Genomic DNA, 14,545 nt, shown 5'->3' on the forward strand with positions numbered 1-14,545 from the left:
TTCATTTTATTAAATGAAATAATTTAGCGGAGCTAAGTGGGAAAAAAATATACTGCAGGTTTATTTATTTTAGTCGTTGTTTATTTGTTAAATTTATTTGCCACCTATTTGCCGTGGGGTTACTCTGGGCGGCTTTCAGTTATAAGGAAGAAAAAGGTGTTTAAACAGAAGTAAAATAATAGAACAATAAAATAAACAATTACGAAGGAACACCAAAATAAATACACTAATATGATAACCAAAAAGAGGGGAGGGGAGAGGGAGAGGGAGTCTTCCATCAATCCAACAGCCACCTCCAGGTTTATCAAGTTTATCTGTTCACACCTGGCCTAAAAGAGCGGTTGGCCTTCAAAATATGAAGTTGGGTTCATATATATTGGCCTTGCTGACCACCCTTTACCCCAGAGTGACCCAGGTAAATCCAAATTTATAGAGTTAACCCATCAAGTTCAATCCCCTGCTCAGGGTAGGAATCAAAATAATTCACAGAGATGATGATAGCAAGGATGTTTTCACCAAGATAGAGGAAAAATTGGGAAATGTGGTAAGTGATGTTGGTTTCTTTATCTTATGACTTTAACTTTTTGGCGATGCCATTTCTTTTCTTTGCATAATGTTGCTTACCCCAAAGAGGAATAGCCTGGTGGGTATGAATATATAATACAGTCATAGAGGGAACATCTGTAGCAGCTTTTTTCTTGCTACCACAGGATCACAGTTCAGCTACCCAGCAATTCTGCTTCATGCCAGAGGAAACAGACTTTGTTAAGTAGAAAAGCACTCTGGAGGTTTATAAATATATAAGAACAATACTATTATTATTGATGGTTTTTTATTTATGTTGGCTGTTTTTGTACACCACCCAAAGTCACACTGCTCAAATTGGGGGGGGGGCTATATAAATTAAAATTTAAAAAATAAATAATAACAATAACATGTATTTCCTAGGTTAAAATTGCAGAGTTTTCCCGGACTCCAGAAGATTTCTTAAACAAATATGATGAACTAAAATCGAAGAACACAAGACATCTTGATTCACTTGTGTGTTTGCTGTCCAAGCTTACAGAAGACAAAGAGGTAGAAGGTTTACTTTAGAAAGCCCATATAAAAACAATTCTACTTCTTAGTTAGTTGTGTTGAATAGGAGACCAAGCATTAAAAAAGTCAAGATCAAACACAGTTGTGCAGTGGGATGCAGAATGGAGTAGAAAACAAGGAAGAAGGGAATTCTCTTGCATTCTTAAACTAACAGTATTGAACTGAGGAATACAGTAAAGGAAAGTCAAAATCTATGTTAAGTGACATTAATTTTCCAAGGCTGTGTACAGAATAACTTCTAAATGTAATATGGAGGTCTTTTCAATTGGAAATGTCACTGGAGATGATCATAGAATGCAGGGGATAAAAGGGACATTGGAAATTTCCTTTTGAGTCCAAGGTTCCCCAAAGTGGTTAGCATCAACCCTCAAGGGTCAATGGAACTATCCACTGTGGTTATTATTATTTTAGTGCTATTAAGTGGTATTGATTAGATTTCATATAATAAATGTTTGAGGTGTGGATGAACAATCCGAAACTTCATGAGGGAGTCAGTGAGCTGAAGAGATTGGAGACCCCTGATCTAGTGAGACCCCAGTCAGCTGTCCAATCATATAGCATAGCTAAGTGACAGTGAACAAGTCTTTATTTACACATCTCTAGAGAAGAAGAATCTACCATCTCTCAAGATAGTCCATTCCATTGTTGAATGGTTCTTTCCATTAAGAACTTTTTCTGAAGTCGAACCAAAATATGCTTCCTTAAAACCCATTTAGATGATATAGGGGATCTTCTGCACAAATGGAATAAATGCCATTCTAAAAAAAATAAAGTAGACATCTTATTCAAGGATGCCTCAGAAGCTGAGTAAAGTTATTAACCGGCACTCACCATAAAGCTGGGCAAGAAAGCTTTGTGCTACAGAGCCAAAAACTGACTATTTTAACTATATACATTGTGTACAAAATTCATGTTGCCATACATATTCAAATTCCATAAGAAGTTTCTGGGAATTGTCAGAAGTGCAAGTAGATGCCTAGATATGTTGGTAGCCAGAGGTATTAGTAAATTCAGCAAATAATCAGGAAATCGTACGCGTGCCATGTGAAAGAATTTGAAGCATTCATTATTTCTAAATTCTGTTTTTGGGCCATTTTAGACTTTACAATACTTGCAACAGAATGCAAAGGAAAGGGCAGAACTTGCAGCAAATGCAGCAGCCAGTAACAGTGGTAGCAGCAGCCTCACTTTCTCTGTCCCCTCAACAACTTCTAAAATGACTGTTCAAGAACTAGAGGAGTTACGGAAACAGCTGGGTACTGTGACAACTGGCTCCAGCTCACAGCAGGTCTCTGACATTCTTTGTTTATTTGCTATATATAAGCCATGTAATCCAAAGGGCACAGGCACATTATGTATTTTTCTAGTAAGCAATTGTGATTTACTTCTTACTAGAAAACCTTTAGAAAGATTGAAACTTTTGGAGGGGGGAAGCTTTTTTCCTCTTTTTTTAAAAATAAGATCATTACTTTGGAGAGAAAAATAGCAACTTGTAAGTTTCTTCTCGGACTTAAAAGGTTTTTCACTTTTGCCAATAGATGCTTCTTTCTAAGAAAGTTGTGGAATGCTATTTGAAAGTCAACTGGTTATTGCTAAAAACATCTGGTGGAATTATTTTGGTGTTGGAAGGTGATGTCAGAGATTGCAAATAAAATAATTGCTAAAACCTATCTTTGTAATAGAAACAATGAATAAATTGTGAATGAAGAACATATTCCCTGTCAAAAAACAAAAATTCAATATTATATATTTATCAAAAGTTATAAGGAATCACAGGGAACATACTCTAGTAAATTATTGGTGGATATTGCAATATGTTATGCATAGGCAATCCCTTGGCAACTTTAGTTACTCAAAATAACCCTGAAATGTTTCTTACAAGTTACTTACTTATCTAGTACAGTCAATTGTCCTGGCCATTAACTCATATCTGAACCCAGTTCAATATCTTGATGCTGATTTTTAAAGCCCTGAATCGCTAAATGCCAGACATGAATGGCTCGAGGAATGATTCTTCCCATATAAACTAGCCTGGCACTTCAGGCTAGTACTGAAGTTGTGGGTGCTTAGAGTGGACTAAGCAATGTTATATGTACAACTTTTAAGCTCATTGTGGAATGTGAAGGTAATACAGACTGGATGAAATGAACTGGTTGGGTGGGGTGGAGGGTTAAGAAATGCTTTGTCAATTCAAGTAGAGATAGATGACATCACTCTCTTTTTATTTTATTTTTATTTTTTTGGCCCTGCAGTAAATCAGTTGCTAAAAATATTTCATCCTGCTGTGACAAAGACCAATTTGTCTCATCTCTTTGTGTGGCAAAAGGCTTCTTTCACTCACAGAATGCTCATGTCTCTTTTTTTCTTTGGCAGCCTCTTGAACTTGTACGAAAGGCACTCCGAGAAAAGCAGAACAAGAAAAATTCCAGCCAGCCTATCCCATCATTCCCTTCCTGGGTGTATGAGAGACCAGCTCTTATTGGAGACTTCCTCTCTAGCTCTAGTTTAAGTACAGATACAACTGTGCCAATAGGTGGGTAAAAGTGGTGGATTGTAAGAGACCATCTAATCATGAAACACAACACCAATCTATTGTTTGGCTGAAGTCTTTCATTAGCATTTAAACATTCAGCTTGCATGTTAGTAACATCCAGTTCCTGCTTGTGTACCTCAAAGGAACTGGGATGTAAAGTTAGAGATGTTAATTAATGTGTGTACATTATTCAGGGAAGATTCTTTTTGTATCTTAATTGGATGCCTTTATAATAGAAAAACGTGATCCTCCAGAAGCCTGAAGGTATTCCCTTCTCCAAAATAACATATCTCTTTGATTTCCCCATCAGGTACATTACCATTGGCAGCCCAAGAGTCTGCAGTTGTAGAAGACTTGCTGTATGTTTTGATAGGTGTGGATGGCAGATACATCACAGCACAACCCCTTGTTGGTAGAGAGAATCGCACTTTTCTAGTGGATCCCAATCTAGATATGTCAGTTAAGGAACTGGTCACTAGAATCCTCCCTGTCGCTGCAAGTTACTCCATAATATCCAGGTACCAGCTGTTTTCTTGAAATGTCACTAGGGGGGACCAATCTGGGCGTCCCATTTCTTCTATGCCTTCTTGCATGGTTCCAATAAATGAGACCAATTAGAATAGAACTCTGAGGCTTGAGTTTTCCTTTAAGACAGACATGTCAAACACAAGGCCCGGGGGCTGGATCCAGCCCACAAAGTGGTTTCATGTGGCCCGCAAAGCCATCCTGGAAACAGTGAGGGAACGGCCCCCACTGCCTTGGCCCTGGCCCAGAGACCCTCCTTCTGCCAGAGACCCTCAGATCTGTCCCACTCCTGCCCAGGCCCCCATAGGCACCCTTGATGCGAACGACATAGAGCTGGCCACGCCCTCCCAGTATGCCATACGCACTCTGGCCACGCCCACCCAGTAGGCCACGCCCACCCTGGCCATACCCACCCGGCCCCCTGAGGGCAACGGCAATGCTGATGCGGCCCTCAATGAAATTGAGTTTGACACCCCTGCTCTAAGAACATGTTTATTGGATACAAAGTATCAGCACGGTCAAAAGTAAAACCAAGACTAAAAACCCATCCCAAAAGCAACAGTAATACAAAGTTACAGTTCCCACCCCACTGGCTATGCAATCAATTACGTTTCCCAATAATACTTCCAGGTGGGCTTTCTAACATTAGGATCATCCTCCCCAGCTGAGGGAAACATAAATGACCTTGGTTCCCACAGGACAGAAAACTGTTTAGTCCCAGGGTGGCAAACCTATGGCATGGGTGGCACGCAAAGCCCTCTCTGTGGGCACGCGTGCCATCACCCCAGTCCTAGGCTTCCAGCTGGGTTTTATAAAACATTTTCACTTTAGACCACCACCACTGTGTGCAAAACAAAGGTTCAATCAATCAGTCAATTTCAACTTCTTTTGGGGGAAAAAAAGATCTCACAAAGTTGGAATTGATTGATTGAACTTTTTAGTCCCACCCAGTCTGCCATTACCACCGCAGCCATGCCCACCCAATGGGCCACACCCACCCAATGGCCACACCCACCTGGCACCCGACGATACATAAGTGGGTTTTGGGTTGCAGTTTGGGCACTCGGTCTCTAAAAGGTTCGCCATCACTGGTTTAGTCTAATAGAAAACTTCCCATTTCCCCCCCCCCAATCTTGTGGCAACTGGAAACAAGGAAAATGGCTTCAGCCAAGTCCGTTGCAAGGTTGACAACAAGCCATAGTCCTGTTTCAGTTAGTAAACCAGCCTACTGTTTATTCTTATATTTATTGATTGACAAAAAGCTTGGATTGTTGCAGGTTTGTGGAAGAGAAATCTTCCTTTGAATATGGACAAGTAAATCATGCATTGGCAGCAGCAATGAGGACCCTTGTTAAAGAGTACATGATCCTGATAACCCAACTGGAACATCTCCAGCGCCAAGGACTCCTCTCATTGCAGAAGCTTTGGTTTTATATCCAGCCCACAATGAGGACCATGGAAATCTTGGCTTCTCTTGGTGAGAAATTCTTTTTTTTTCTTTGATTTATTGGGGTGATGGGAAATATTTTCTGCTAGACCATCTTTCAGCATTTATCTATCTATGTAAGGGTGGCCAGTTTTTTTTTTAGTAAATCAGATGGAATTTTTTCTGCCCGCATTTCTCTTCTTCAGTTAATTATCTAAAACAAAATCCTAATTCAATGACTGTTTTTAGTAACTAAAATAATACCTGTTCTTCAAATACAGGGCCCTTCCATTGCACCTTTACTTCCAAAGAAAAATATTTCAACAAGGGTTAAAATATATATATTGGCTAAAGCCAGAAAGCATACTTAGGTCTGCTAGAGGCCTGAAATTTCAGAACTGGAAGGAATCATGCTTTGACTCCATACTTCAGCCAGGGGGTTAAAACTGCTGGTTTATGAGATTGTGCATTTGTACTCTCTTGTAAGCTGGCTTGAGACTTATCATTCTTATTATAATTTTAGTTATTATAATTAACATGCTTAATTTGAGCTGTTCACTTATAGCTCAATAATCACTTTTACAGGTAATCCTTGACTTACAACCATAATTGAGCCGTGGGAGTATGCGACCATCATAACTGCAGAAACAGGTCATAAGTAGTCTGAGGAAGTCTGCCGTAACTTTAAACAGTCATTAGGCAATTCGTTATAAATCAAGGACAACCTATACATGTACTTCAGTAGCATCAGTTTGACTGTCTTTTATTCTGCTAGTTAAATTATTCCCACTCATTCAAAGATGTTTAAAATTGCATTGTGGCATCTGAGAGTTGTATTTAATGTTTTTCAGCATACAGCTAATTAAGCTCGGTGAGCCTTTTTGAAATTGTCATGTTTAGTAGATTAGCAGTGTTGCAGTTGAATATTCGTTCAAGTGGACTTTATGCAAAAAGTTCTGTGTGAGCAGCAGATTCTTTCAGCAGATAAAGGATCTTCTGCTGGTGAGTGATGGGTTCAACAAATAACTGCATTTTTTTCACAGTGAGGTTTTTAAAATCGCATCTTTTTTCCCCAGCTACTTCAATAGACAAGGGCGAATGCATGGGAGGTTCAACCCTCAGCCTACTCCATGACAAAACATTCAATTATACAGGGGACAGCCAAGCCCAGGAGCTGTGCCTTTATTTAACCAAAGCTGCCAGTGTTCCATACTTTGAAATATTGGAGAAATGGATCTACAGAGGCATCATCAACGATCCTTATAGGTACCCTGTGGAATCGTGCTCTTTTTTTTTCTGGATATCATTTGCGGTATTGTTGGGAGGCGAGGTAAAATTCTTTGCACTGATGGAAGTGGTGTCTTAGGGCTGTCAGAGTAACCAGGGTATAACACACTGGAAAAACAAAAATCCTTTTCCACCTTTGTATTCTGATTTCCCCTTTCCCCCTTGTGCCCTCCCCCCCCACCCTTCCCCACTGCTGTTCTTCATCACTCCCAAACATTCATTTCTTTTAATTGCATAGTGAATTCATGGTGGAGGAACATGAACTCCAAAAGGAAAAGATCCAGGAGGACTATAATGATAAGTACTGGGATCAAAGATACACCATTGTCCAGCAACAGATTCCCTCCTTCCTGCAAAAGGTTGCTGATAAAATACTTAGCACAGGTAAGCATTTAGCTGTCAGTGAACAGGAAAGAAGGCGGGGGCTCCTGAAAAACAATCCTCTAAGCTAAGCTCCTAAAAAATGTGAAACCTGTTTCTCTGGTAACAGAGTGAAAAGTTCTTTTTTTAATCATGACAAAGCATGTTGTTCATGGAGCCTGAGAAAGCCATATGGATGGAATCTTGCTGGCCTTGAGAAATCCCTGCAGTTTCCTTGGCAGAGGCTTACAGGTGCCTGCTTTTTAGGGCTAAGAGAGAGAGTGACCCAAGGTCATTCACTTGGTTTCATGCCTAAGGCTGGACTAAAATTCAGTCCCCCCAGTTTCTGATCTGATCCTTTAACCGCCATACCAAACTGCCTCCCTTAGTACGTATTTTTAAATGTATCTGTGGTGTGCCATGTGTGGATTCACTTCTTTTGGCTCCATCACAAGGCAGAGCAAATTAAGCCTTGCTTGATGTAAAGTTTTTATTCAGTCTATACACATCTGAGTTATTATTCCCTTCTCCTTTCAGGAAAGTACTTAAATGTGGTCCGGGAGTGTGGCCATGATGTTACTTGCCCAGTGGCAAAGGAGGTCGTTTATACTTTGAAGGAGCGTGAATATGTGGAACAGATAGAGAAGGCCTATAATTATGCCAGCAAAGTCTTACTTGATTTCCTGATGGATGAAAAGGAGCTTGTGGCCCACTTAAGGTTTGCTTCATTTGTTAATAATCAGAAAGTATGGTTTTTTATACCCTGCTTTGCCTAAGAGAATGATGGTGGAAACATGCTGGCTTTTGGCAGCATTTCTCCTTGTAGAAAATATGTGCTTTTTTTGTTGAGCAGGTCCATCAAACACTACTTTCTTATGGACCAGGGTGACTTTTATGTCCATTTCATGGATTTGACAGAAGAGGAGTTGAAAAAACCTGTGGACGATATCATTCCGACTAGATTGGAAGCTCTTCTAGAATTAGCATTACGTATGAGCACAGCTAACACTGACCCATTTAAAGATGATTTAAAGGTAAATGACTCTCTGCAGCCTGAAATGAAGGCGAGATGTTCTAAAAGTCAGGAAATAAAGACAAGATCGCAGATCCACAGATAAGAGCTGGGAAATCCGGGTAGTTGTTGTCTTTACCAAGCCAGTAATATAAAATTTTCAGGACCAAAAAAAAAAAATCCTGAAACAAGCATAATAATAAGCATTAACAACTTTAGGGAACATTAAGTCACAGCATCTGACATATAAGCCAGGAGGAAGTGAAAGCCTTTTTAACTATGTTCCCAGGTACCACAAAAACAAAGGGTCACGTTGATTACCACTATTAATTATTACATTTATATGCTACCCAACTCTCACTTGTCAGTTAATAATTCCATAATAGGGCACATAAGCTACAAGTTGTATTTCGGGGGTAGAAGAAATGCTTTTTGCCGAAGTTTCCTTTTGCTTAATTAACCTAATTACATAATAATAATAATAATAATAATAATAATAATAATGCCTTATATTTGGCAAAAAAGTGCAATTTTTTTCTCCAATATCACATTTGTCAGATTTTTACTTTAGCTTTAAGCTAACCTCATCGCACTTGTGGTTCCTTTCAAGATTGACTTGATGCCACATGATCTCATAACTCAGCTCCTTCGAGTTCTGGCCATTGAGACAAAGCAGGAGAAGGCAATTATCAACGCTGATCCCACGGAGCTCTCTCTCAGTGGCCTCGAAGCATTTTCTTTTGATTACATTGTGAAATGGCCATTGTCTCTCATCATCAACAGGTAAGCCAAGGAAAGGAATTTCTTCCAGGAAGAACCATGTCATTTATACGTTGCCATCCATATACTTTTGTAGCGGTATGATCACTGATTATTTAATAATCTGGGGTCTCAATATAGGAAGTGTTTAGAATGGACTAAAAACTGTCTGCAAGGATTCCTTTACCTTTACCTTATGCCTAGATAGGTTTCCTTCTGAGAAAATGTAATGCTTTTTATTTAGAAATAGACTTAAGCTTTCAGTTCTGTATGTTGCTAACTTTGTGCTTGACTTGTAGAAAAGCCTTAACACGGTACCAGATGCTCTTCAGACACATGTTTTATTGTAAACATGTGGAACGGCAGCTGTGCAACGTCTGGATCAGCAGCAAAACAGCTAAGCAGTGTTCACTACATTCATCAAAATGGTATATGACCCTTCAGTTTTCAGTGGACTAGAAATAGTTGTTCAGCTATTTATGCAAACAGCCTTCTATCTCTGACATCTGGTAATAATATCCTGCCAAGGAATATTTCCCCACCTGGAAATTCTTGGCCTCCATAAGGCCCTCCATTTACGGTGATAAAGGGGGAATCTTAGTGCTTTCTGCATAAATTGTTTTTGCCATTCTAAAACTGAAGGAAGTAAAAAAAAATTGAAAAGCAGGTAGAGATGTCATTTATGTTAATAGTTTCCAGCTTTCACCCCACTCCACCTTTCCTCCAGTGAAATGTTTTGATCAAAAGCTAAACATTAAGTATGTTTGAAAGGTAAATAAATTTGAAGCTGCAGTTTTTTCATAGAAAACTGCTTTGCAATGAGTTAAGTTGTTAGTATTATCTTCAGTGATAGGGGTGACTTTTCTGGATTTGTGCCATTTCTTTCTCAGCACTTGTTAACTAGGTCATGGACTCACAACCCATCTGCTTGCAAAGCATAGCAGTAACTACTCTGAGGCTGTGTTTGCATGACACATTGTCAGGGATGTCAAACTTGCAACGTCACGTGATGTGTCGCGACGTATCGCAGCTTTTTTGCCGCGGTTTTACTATGATGCATCCAGCCCGCGGGCCAGCAGTTTAACACCCCTGCATTGTCATATGAACAGTTCATGAGAGTATTCACTTTTTGCCCTTATACCAACCTATGTTGTTCATTAACTACAATTGAAGGCTTACCTGAAGCATAATATATCCCTTCAAGTGAATTGCTTGTTGTTTAGATTTGTAAAAACTAAAATGGAAACCTACAACAAACGTTGATTCTAAATTCTGATTTCTGTAAATAACAGCCTCTCCAAGTGGCAAGCTTGGACTTCCTATACTCTCTCTTGAGTTTGTTGTCTCCTTATAGCTTCATCAACTCTAATTAGCGAACTCTTCCTTGGGTTCACTGCTCCTCTCTTTTTAGGTTTGCAGGTGCTTTTACTCTGCGTCAGCGGATGCTCAATTTTGTGCAGAATATCCAATACTATATGATGTTTGAAGTGATGGAACCCACATGGCATATTTTGGAGAAGAACCTGAAGTTGGTTAGTCTGGATCGAACTATATTATAGCTGGAATAACTAAAGAGTTAATTGTGCTGGAGAGTCAAAATTATAGGAGCCAGTAGGTTTCTGCCATCTATTCTACTTGCCTATTAGCAAAGCTGTACAGGACTTATACTGGGGGGGGCGGGAAATCCCACCACTAGGGCTCTTGAAAGACTGCAGAATGTGTTCTATATTGAGCAGGCTTCCTGGATGAAGTTTTTGGTAAACTATAGCAACTGAGCAATTGGATAAACATCCAAGTACAACGTTAAAACAAATTTTAACAATTCTTCAAAACCAGATGCTTCTGAAATACATGTAGCTATCTAGACAGAGCAAAGATTACCAATCCTATCTTGAGCAGTTTGGTTTAAATCTTTGGGAGTATGGATGTTTCCAGGCTATATCATTGCTACAGTTTGGCTAGCTTCACATAGCATGCTTTAGCCAGGCTCATTTGATTAATTTTAATGTTGGTTACTTTGTGCCTTGGCTTTATTCAGTCTCCAGCTCACTTGGTTGGTTTGCGATTGATTACATTACGTGAACCTTGAAAACTCAGTTAATTCCCAGATTGAGTGTTGAGCAAATTGAGGATTTAGAGCAAACCAATTCTGTATTCCTGCAGAAAACATAGCTTGAACTGATAGCTGGGAAACGTTAGGGAGAAAATTCCAAAGGGTAGGAGTTGCTTTAAGAAGCTGTAGGCTGTTTGAAGAAAAATATTTAAATTGAGATTGGCAACCACTTCTGTGAGACAAACTAGTTGGATTCTGTTCTGCATAGTATCAAACAGGATAACACTGAGTGACGTCTAACTTCTCTTCCATGATTGCAGGTAGGGTTGGTTGATGTTATTATATCTCCTTCAATAGGCCTCCAATATTGATGATGTCTTGAGCCACCACACAAGCTTCTTGGATAATTGCTTGAAGGATTGCATGCTTACCAACCCAGAGTTACTGAAGATTTTTTCCAAGCTGATGTCTGTGTGTGTCATGTTCACCAATTGCATGCAGGTAGGACCCACATAGCTATAAGTCTTATTCTAGATTTGTTGAGAAGGGCCACGTACTGGACTATATAGGACTTCAAAGGCAATATATGTATGCTTTTGAACATGAACATTAACACCTGTTGGCAGTACTTTAAAACACCTGTCTGTAGTACTGCTTTTCCCAGGGTTGCACAGTTGTCTGAAGAAGAGATGCAGCTTTTTTATTTGTTTACAAGATTTGTCAATTGCTTCAATTGTACCAACTCCTGGCAGCATACAACAAAATAAAAATCAAGTAAAATTTTTAGCTGCATGGCTACTGCTGGCCAGCCATGAAATCTGGGAGGGCGTGCATACCACCCAATCACATGTCAATAATGCAAATTAAGTTTAGAAAATTGTCCTTTGCTATGTCTTAAATACAATCTTTAAAGCAACGCTGCTTTAAAGGTAGGCAGTATGCAAATAGGCACTAAGTTCATGCTCTCACATGCTCTGGAACATCGGTCCCCAAACTTTGCGTCTTGGCGGCCCAGTTTGAGGGAGAAAGAGGGGAACCGGGCCATACAAGGGGGCCAGCGTGTGCGTAGCTCAACTCACATGAGTAGTGGGCCAGCACGCACGCACACACATGCTCATGTAGCTTGACTTCAAGCTGAGCTATGCATGCGCGCCGCTCCACCATTCACATGAGTTGAGCTGCACACGTGCATACCAACCACTCGCACAGCCCAGTTGCAAATAGGCCACAAGCCTGGTAGCGAGCTGTAGCCCGGGGTTGGGGACCCCTGCTCTAGAATATGAAACATTTTGTAGAAGCCTAATACATTTGCCTTTGGAATATTCCATCCTTCCTACTTTTCTTTCTGCTTGTCAGAGATTTTCCCACAGCATGAAGCTAGATAATGAAATGGACCGGCTCACTGTAGAGCATGGGACCATGAGAGGCCCACCTACTAAACAGGAACGAATAGAGGAATCCACAAAAAAGCAGCTTGCTAACAAGGTAAGGGATGGGATCCACGCTCTTCCCACTTTCTCCCTTACTCATGAATTTCTAAAAAAGCACTTGAAAATGTTAGGCCATTGTATTTACACATACAACTAAATCATGTGGTATGTTTCATTTTGGATTATGTGATATGAACAGTTAACAGATTATAGTTTATGGCTTAAAGTGAATCAGCCACAATGTTCCATATATTTTGAAAAAAATACCATGTAGAAATGTACAGAACCTTTTCTCTTAATGTTGTACAACCATACAAGTAGAGATTCTCAGTAGAGTTTTGGCCTTTTGGTTGTTTAAAAAAAATCAGTTTGCTATGAAATGTACAGGAAACAACATAGATTTGCAGGAGTCTTCCCCTTTCAGTTTCAACTTTTTGGGAATAAGAAAAAGAAATGTCCTGTATTTTGCTTTTTTTCAGTTTTTAGCAGAGCAGGCAGATTCCTTGCATGTAAGTTCTGGCTTTGAGGCAACAATAAACAAGTTTGACAGCAATTTCTCTGCACATCTCCTGGACCTCCTGGACAAACTGAGCATTTACAGTACCAATGACTGTGAGCACAGCATGATCAATATCATCTACAGGTGAGCAGAAATTTTTTCCCAGAAAAAAAAAAAATCCTCTTCCTCAACCATCTCTTATCGAGTGTATAAAACTGTAGAAAGCAAATGTTATCAATGGCAATTCTGATAGTGTATGTATACTCACTTCAGGATCAGACTCAGTATGGCTTTCCATTCCAGTTGCTGGGGAACATTTTTTGCCCTTCACATCCTATTTGCAGCCTCTTATAATCTGGTGTGGCAGTGGGGAGGTAGAAGCTGGGCTAGATGGACTTTTGGGCTAAGAGAGCTCTTTCCCACATAAACCCACCCTTTCTTTTCCAGACTGGACTTCAACGGCTTCTACACAGAACGACTGGAGCATATGTCTGCAGAAAGGAGCCAGAAGACTGTATTGCATGTGGCCCCTCCTCCCAGGGTTGCTGTCACCACTCAGTGAAAGGCCTTGTCTTTATTATCATAAAGTCATTTTCTCAAAAGTGAGAAGAGCTGGGGGCTGCGTTGAGAACGACATGGTTTCATCAACGCTTATGCCGTGCAAAAATTGTGAACAGTGGTGGAAGCGTAAAACACAGACTCTAGCAACAACAGTGTATATAAAGGATCGTGACTTTGAATGCTTCTATATTTTTAAATCCAAGCATTTGACTTCTAGATTCTCTGTATTATAGGTGAAAAATAGTGTTTCTAAGGAGCATCTTTGATCTTTAAAAATGTACTTTTATATGTTCGTGTTTAAACTCTGGCTAACTAATGACTGCTCAGTTCAGTCAAAATTAGTGTTTCTAAGGAGCATCTTTGATCTTTAAAAATGTACTTTTATATGTTCGTGTTTTAAGTCCTGGCTAACTAATGACTGCTCAATTCAGTCAAGGAATAGGATTGTGCCATTTATTTTGAGAAGATATTAAGAATTTGGAGTAGAGTCAATATTATTACATGAACTTTCATGGACACTGTTCACTGCTACCGGCCAAGTTACGTTAGTATTTGCACTTTTGTCGAGAGCTTAACTATCTCCTGTTGTGTGCACTCCATTTAGATAAAGCTTCATTAAATTTGATCAATTTCGTCTGGGTTGTATAAGCTTTCTAAAATTAACCCAACCCAACATCGGGTCAAGTCTTGTTTATTTGCACATGCATGGGAAAATCAATGAACAAGAGTGGTAAACTGATGTAATTGTGTGCACTGGGAATAATAGCAGAGGAAGCAGGAGTTTAAATCTATTAGGTACACTGGGAACCATTGTTAGAACATAGCACTAATGACACGAAAAGATTTTCAAGCAAAATCATTTTGAAGTCTTGAACTTCCCATTGACAGATACCAGAGGAATTTGGTGGGGAATCAAGTTGGACAGGTTGAATGTGAAAAAAAGACTGCCAGAAACAAAGGAATAAAAAGAAAGCAAATTGGATATCAAAACAAATACAGAAA

General features: G+C 39.6%; 1 protein-coding gene across 1 annotated transcript; it reads left to right on the forward strand.

The window, feature by feature from the left end:
- The first annotated feature begins 949 nt into the window (after positions 1–949).
- On the forward strand, positions 950–14,171 carry TUBGCP2 (tubulin gamma complex component 2). The gene is made up of 16 exons (XM_083348367.1): positions 950–1,077; positions 2,198–2,386; positions 3,472–3,631; positions 3,942–4,149; positions 5,434–5,633; positions 6,659–6,848; positions 7,108–7,253; positions 7,767–7,947; positions 8,083–8,263; positions 8,852–9,024; positions 9,300–9,428; positions 10,412–10,532; positions 11,411–11,554; positions 12,410–12,538; positions 12,963–13,126; positions 13,430–14,171. The coding sequence occupies exons 2-16, from the start codon at positions 2,315–2,317 to the stop codon at positions 13,542–13,544; spliced, it is 2,313 nt and encodes a 770-aa protein (XP_083204493.1). The 5' UTR covers positions 950–1,077; positions 2,198–2,314; the 3' UTR covers positions 13,545–14,171.
- Positions 14,172–14,545: the final 374 nt, after the last annotated feature.

The sequence above is a fragment of the Vipera ursinii genome (genome assembly GCF_947247035.1).
Source record: "Vipera ursinii genome assembly, chromosome: 1".
NCBI classification, from domain to species: Eukaryota; Metazoa; Chordata; class Lepidosauria; order Squamata; family Viperidae; genus Vipera; species Vipera ursinii.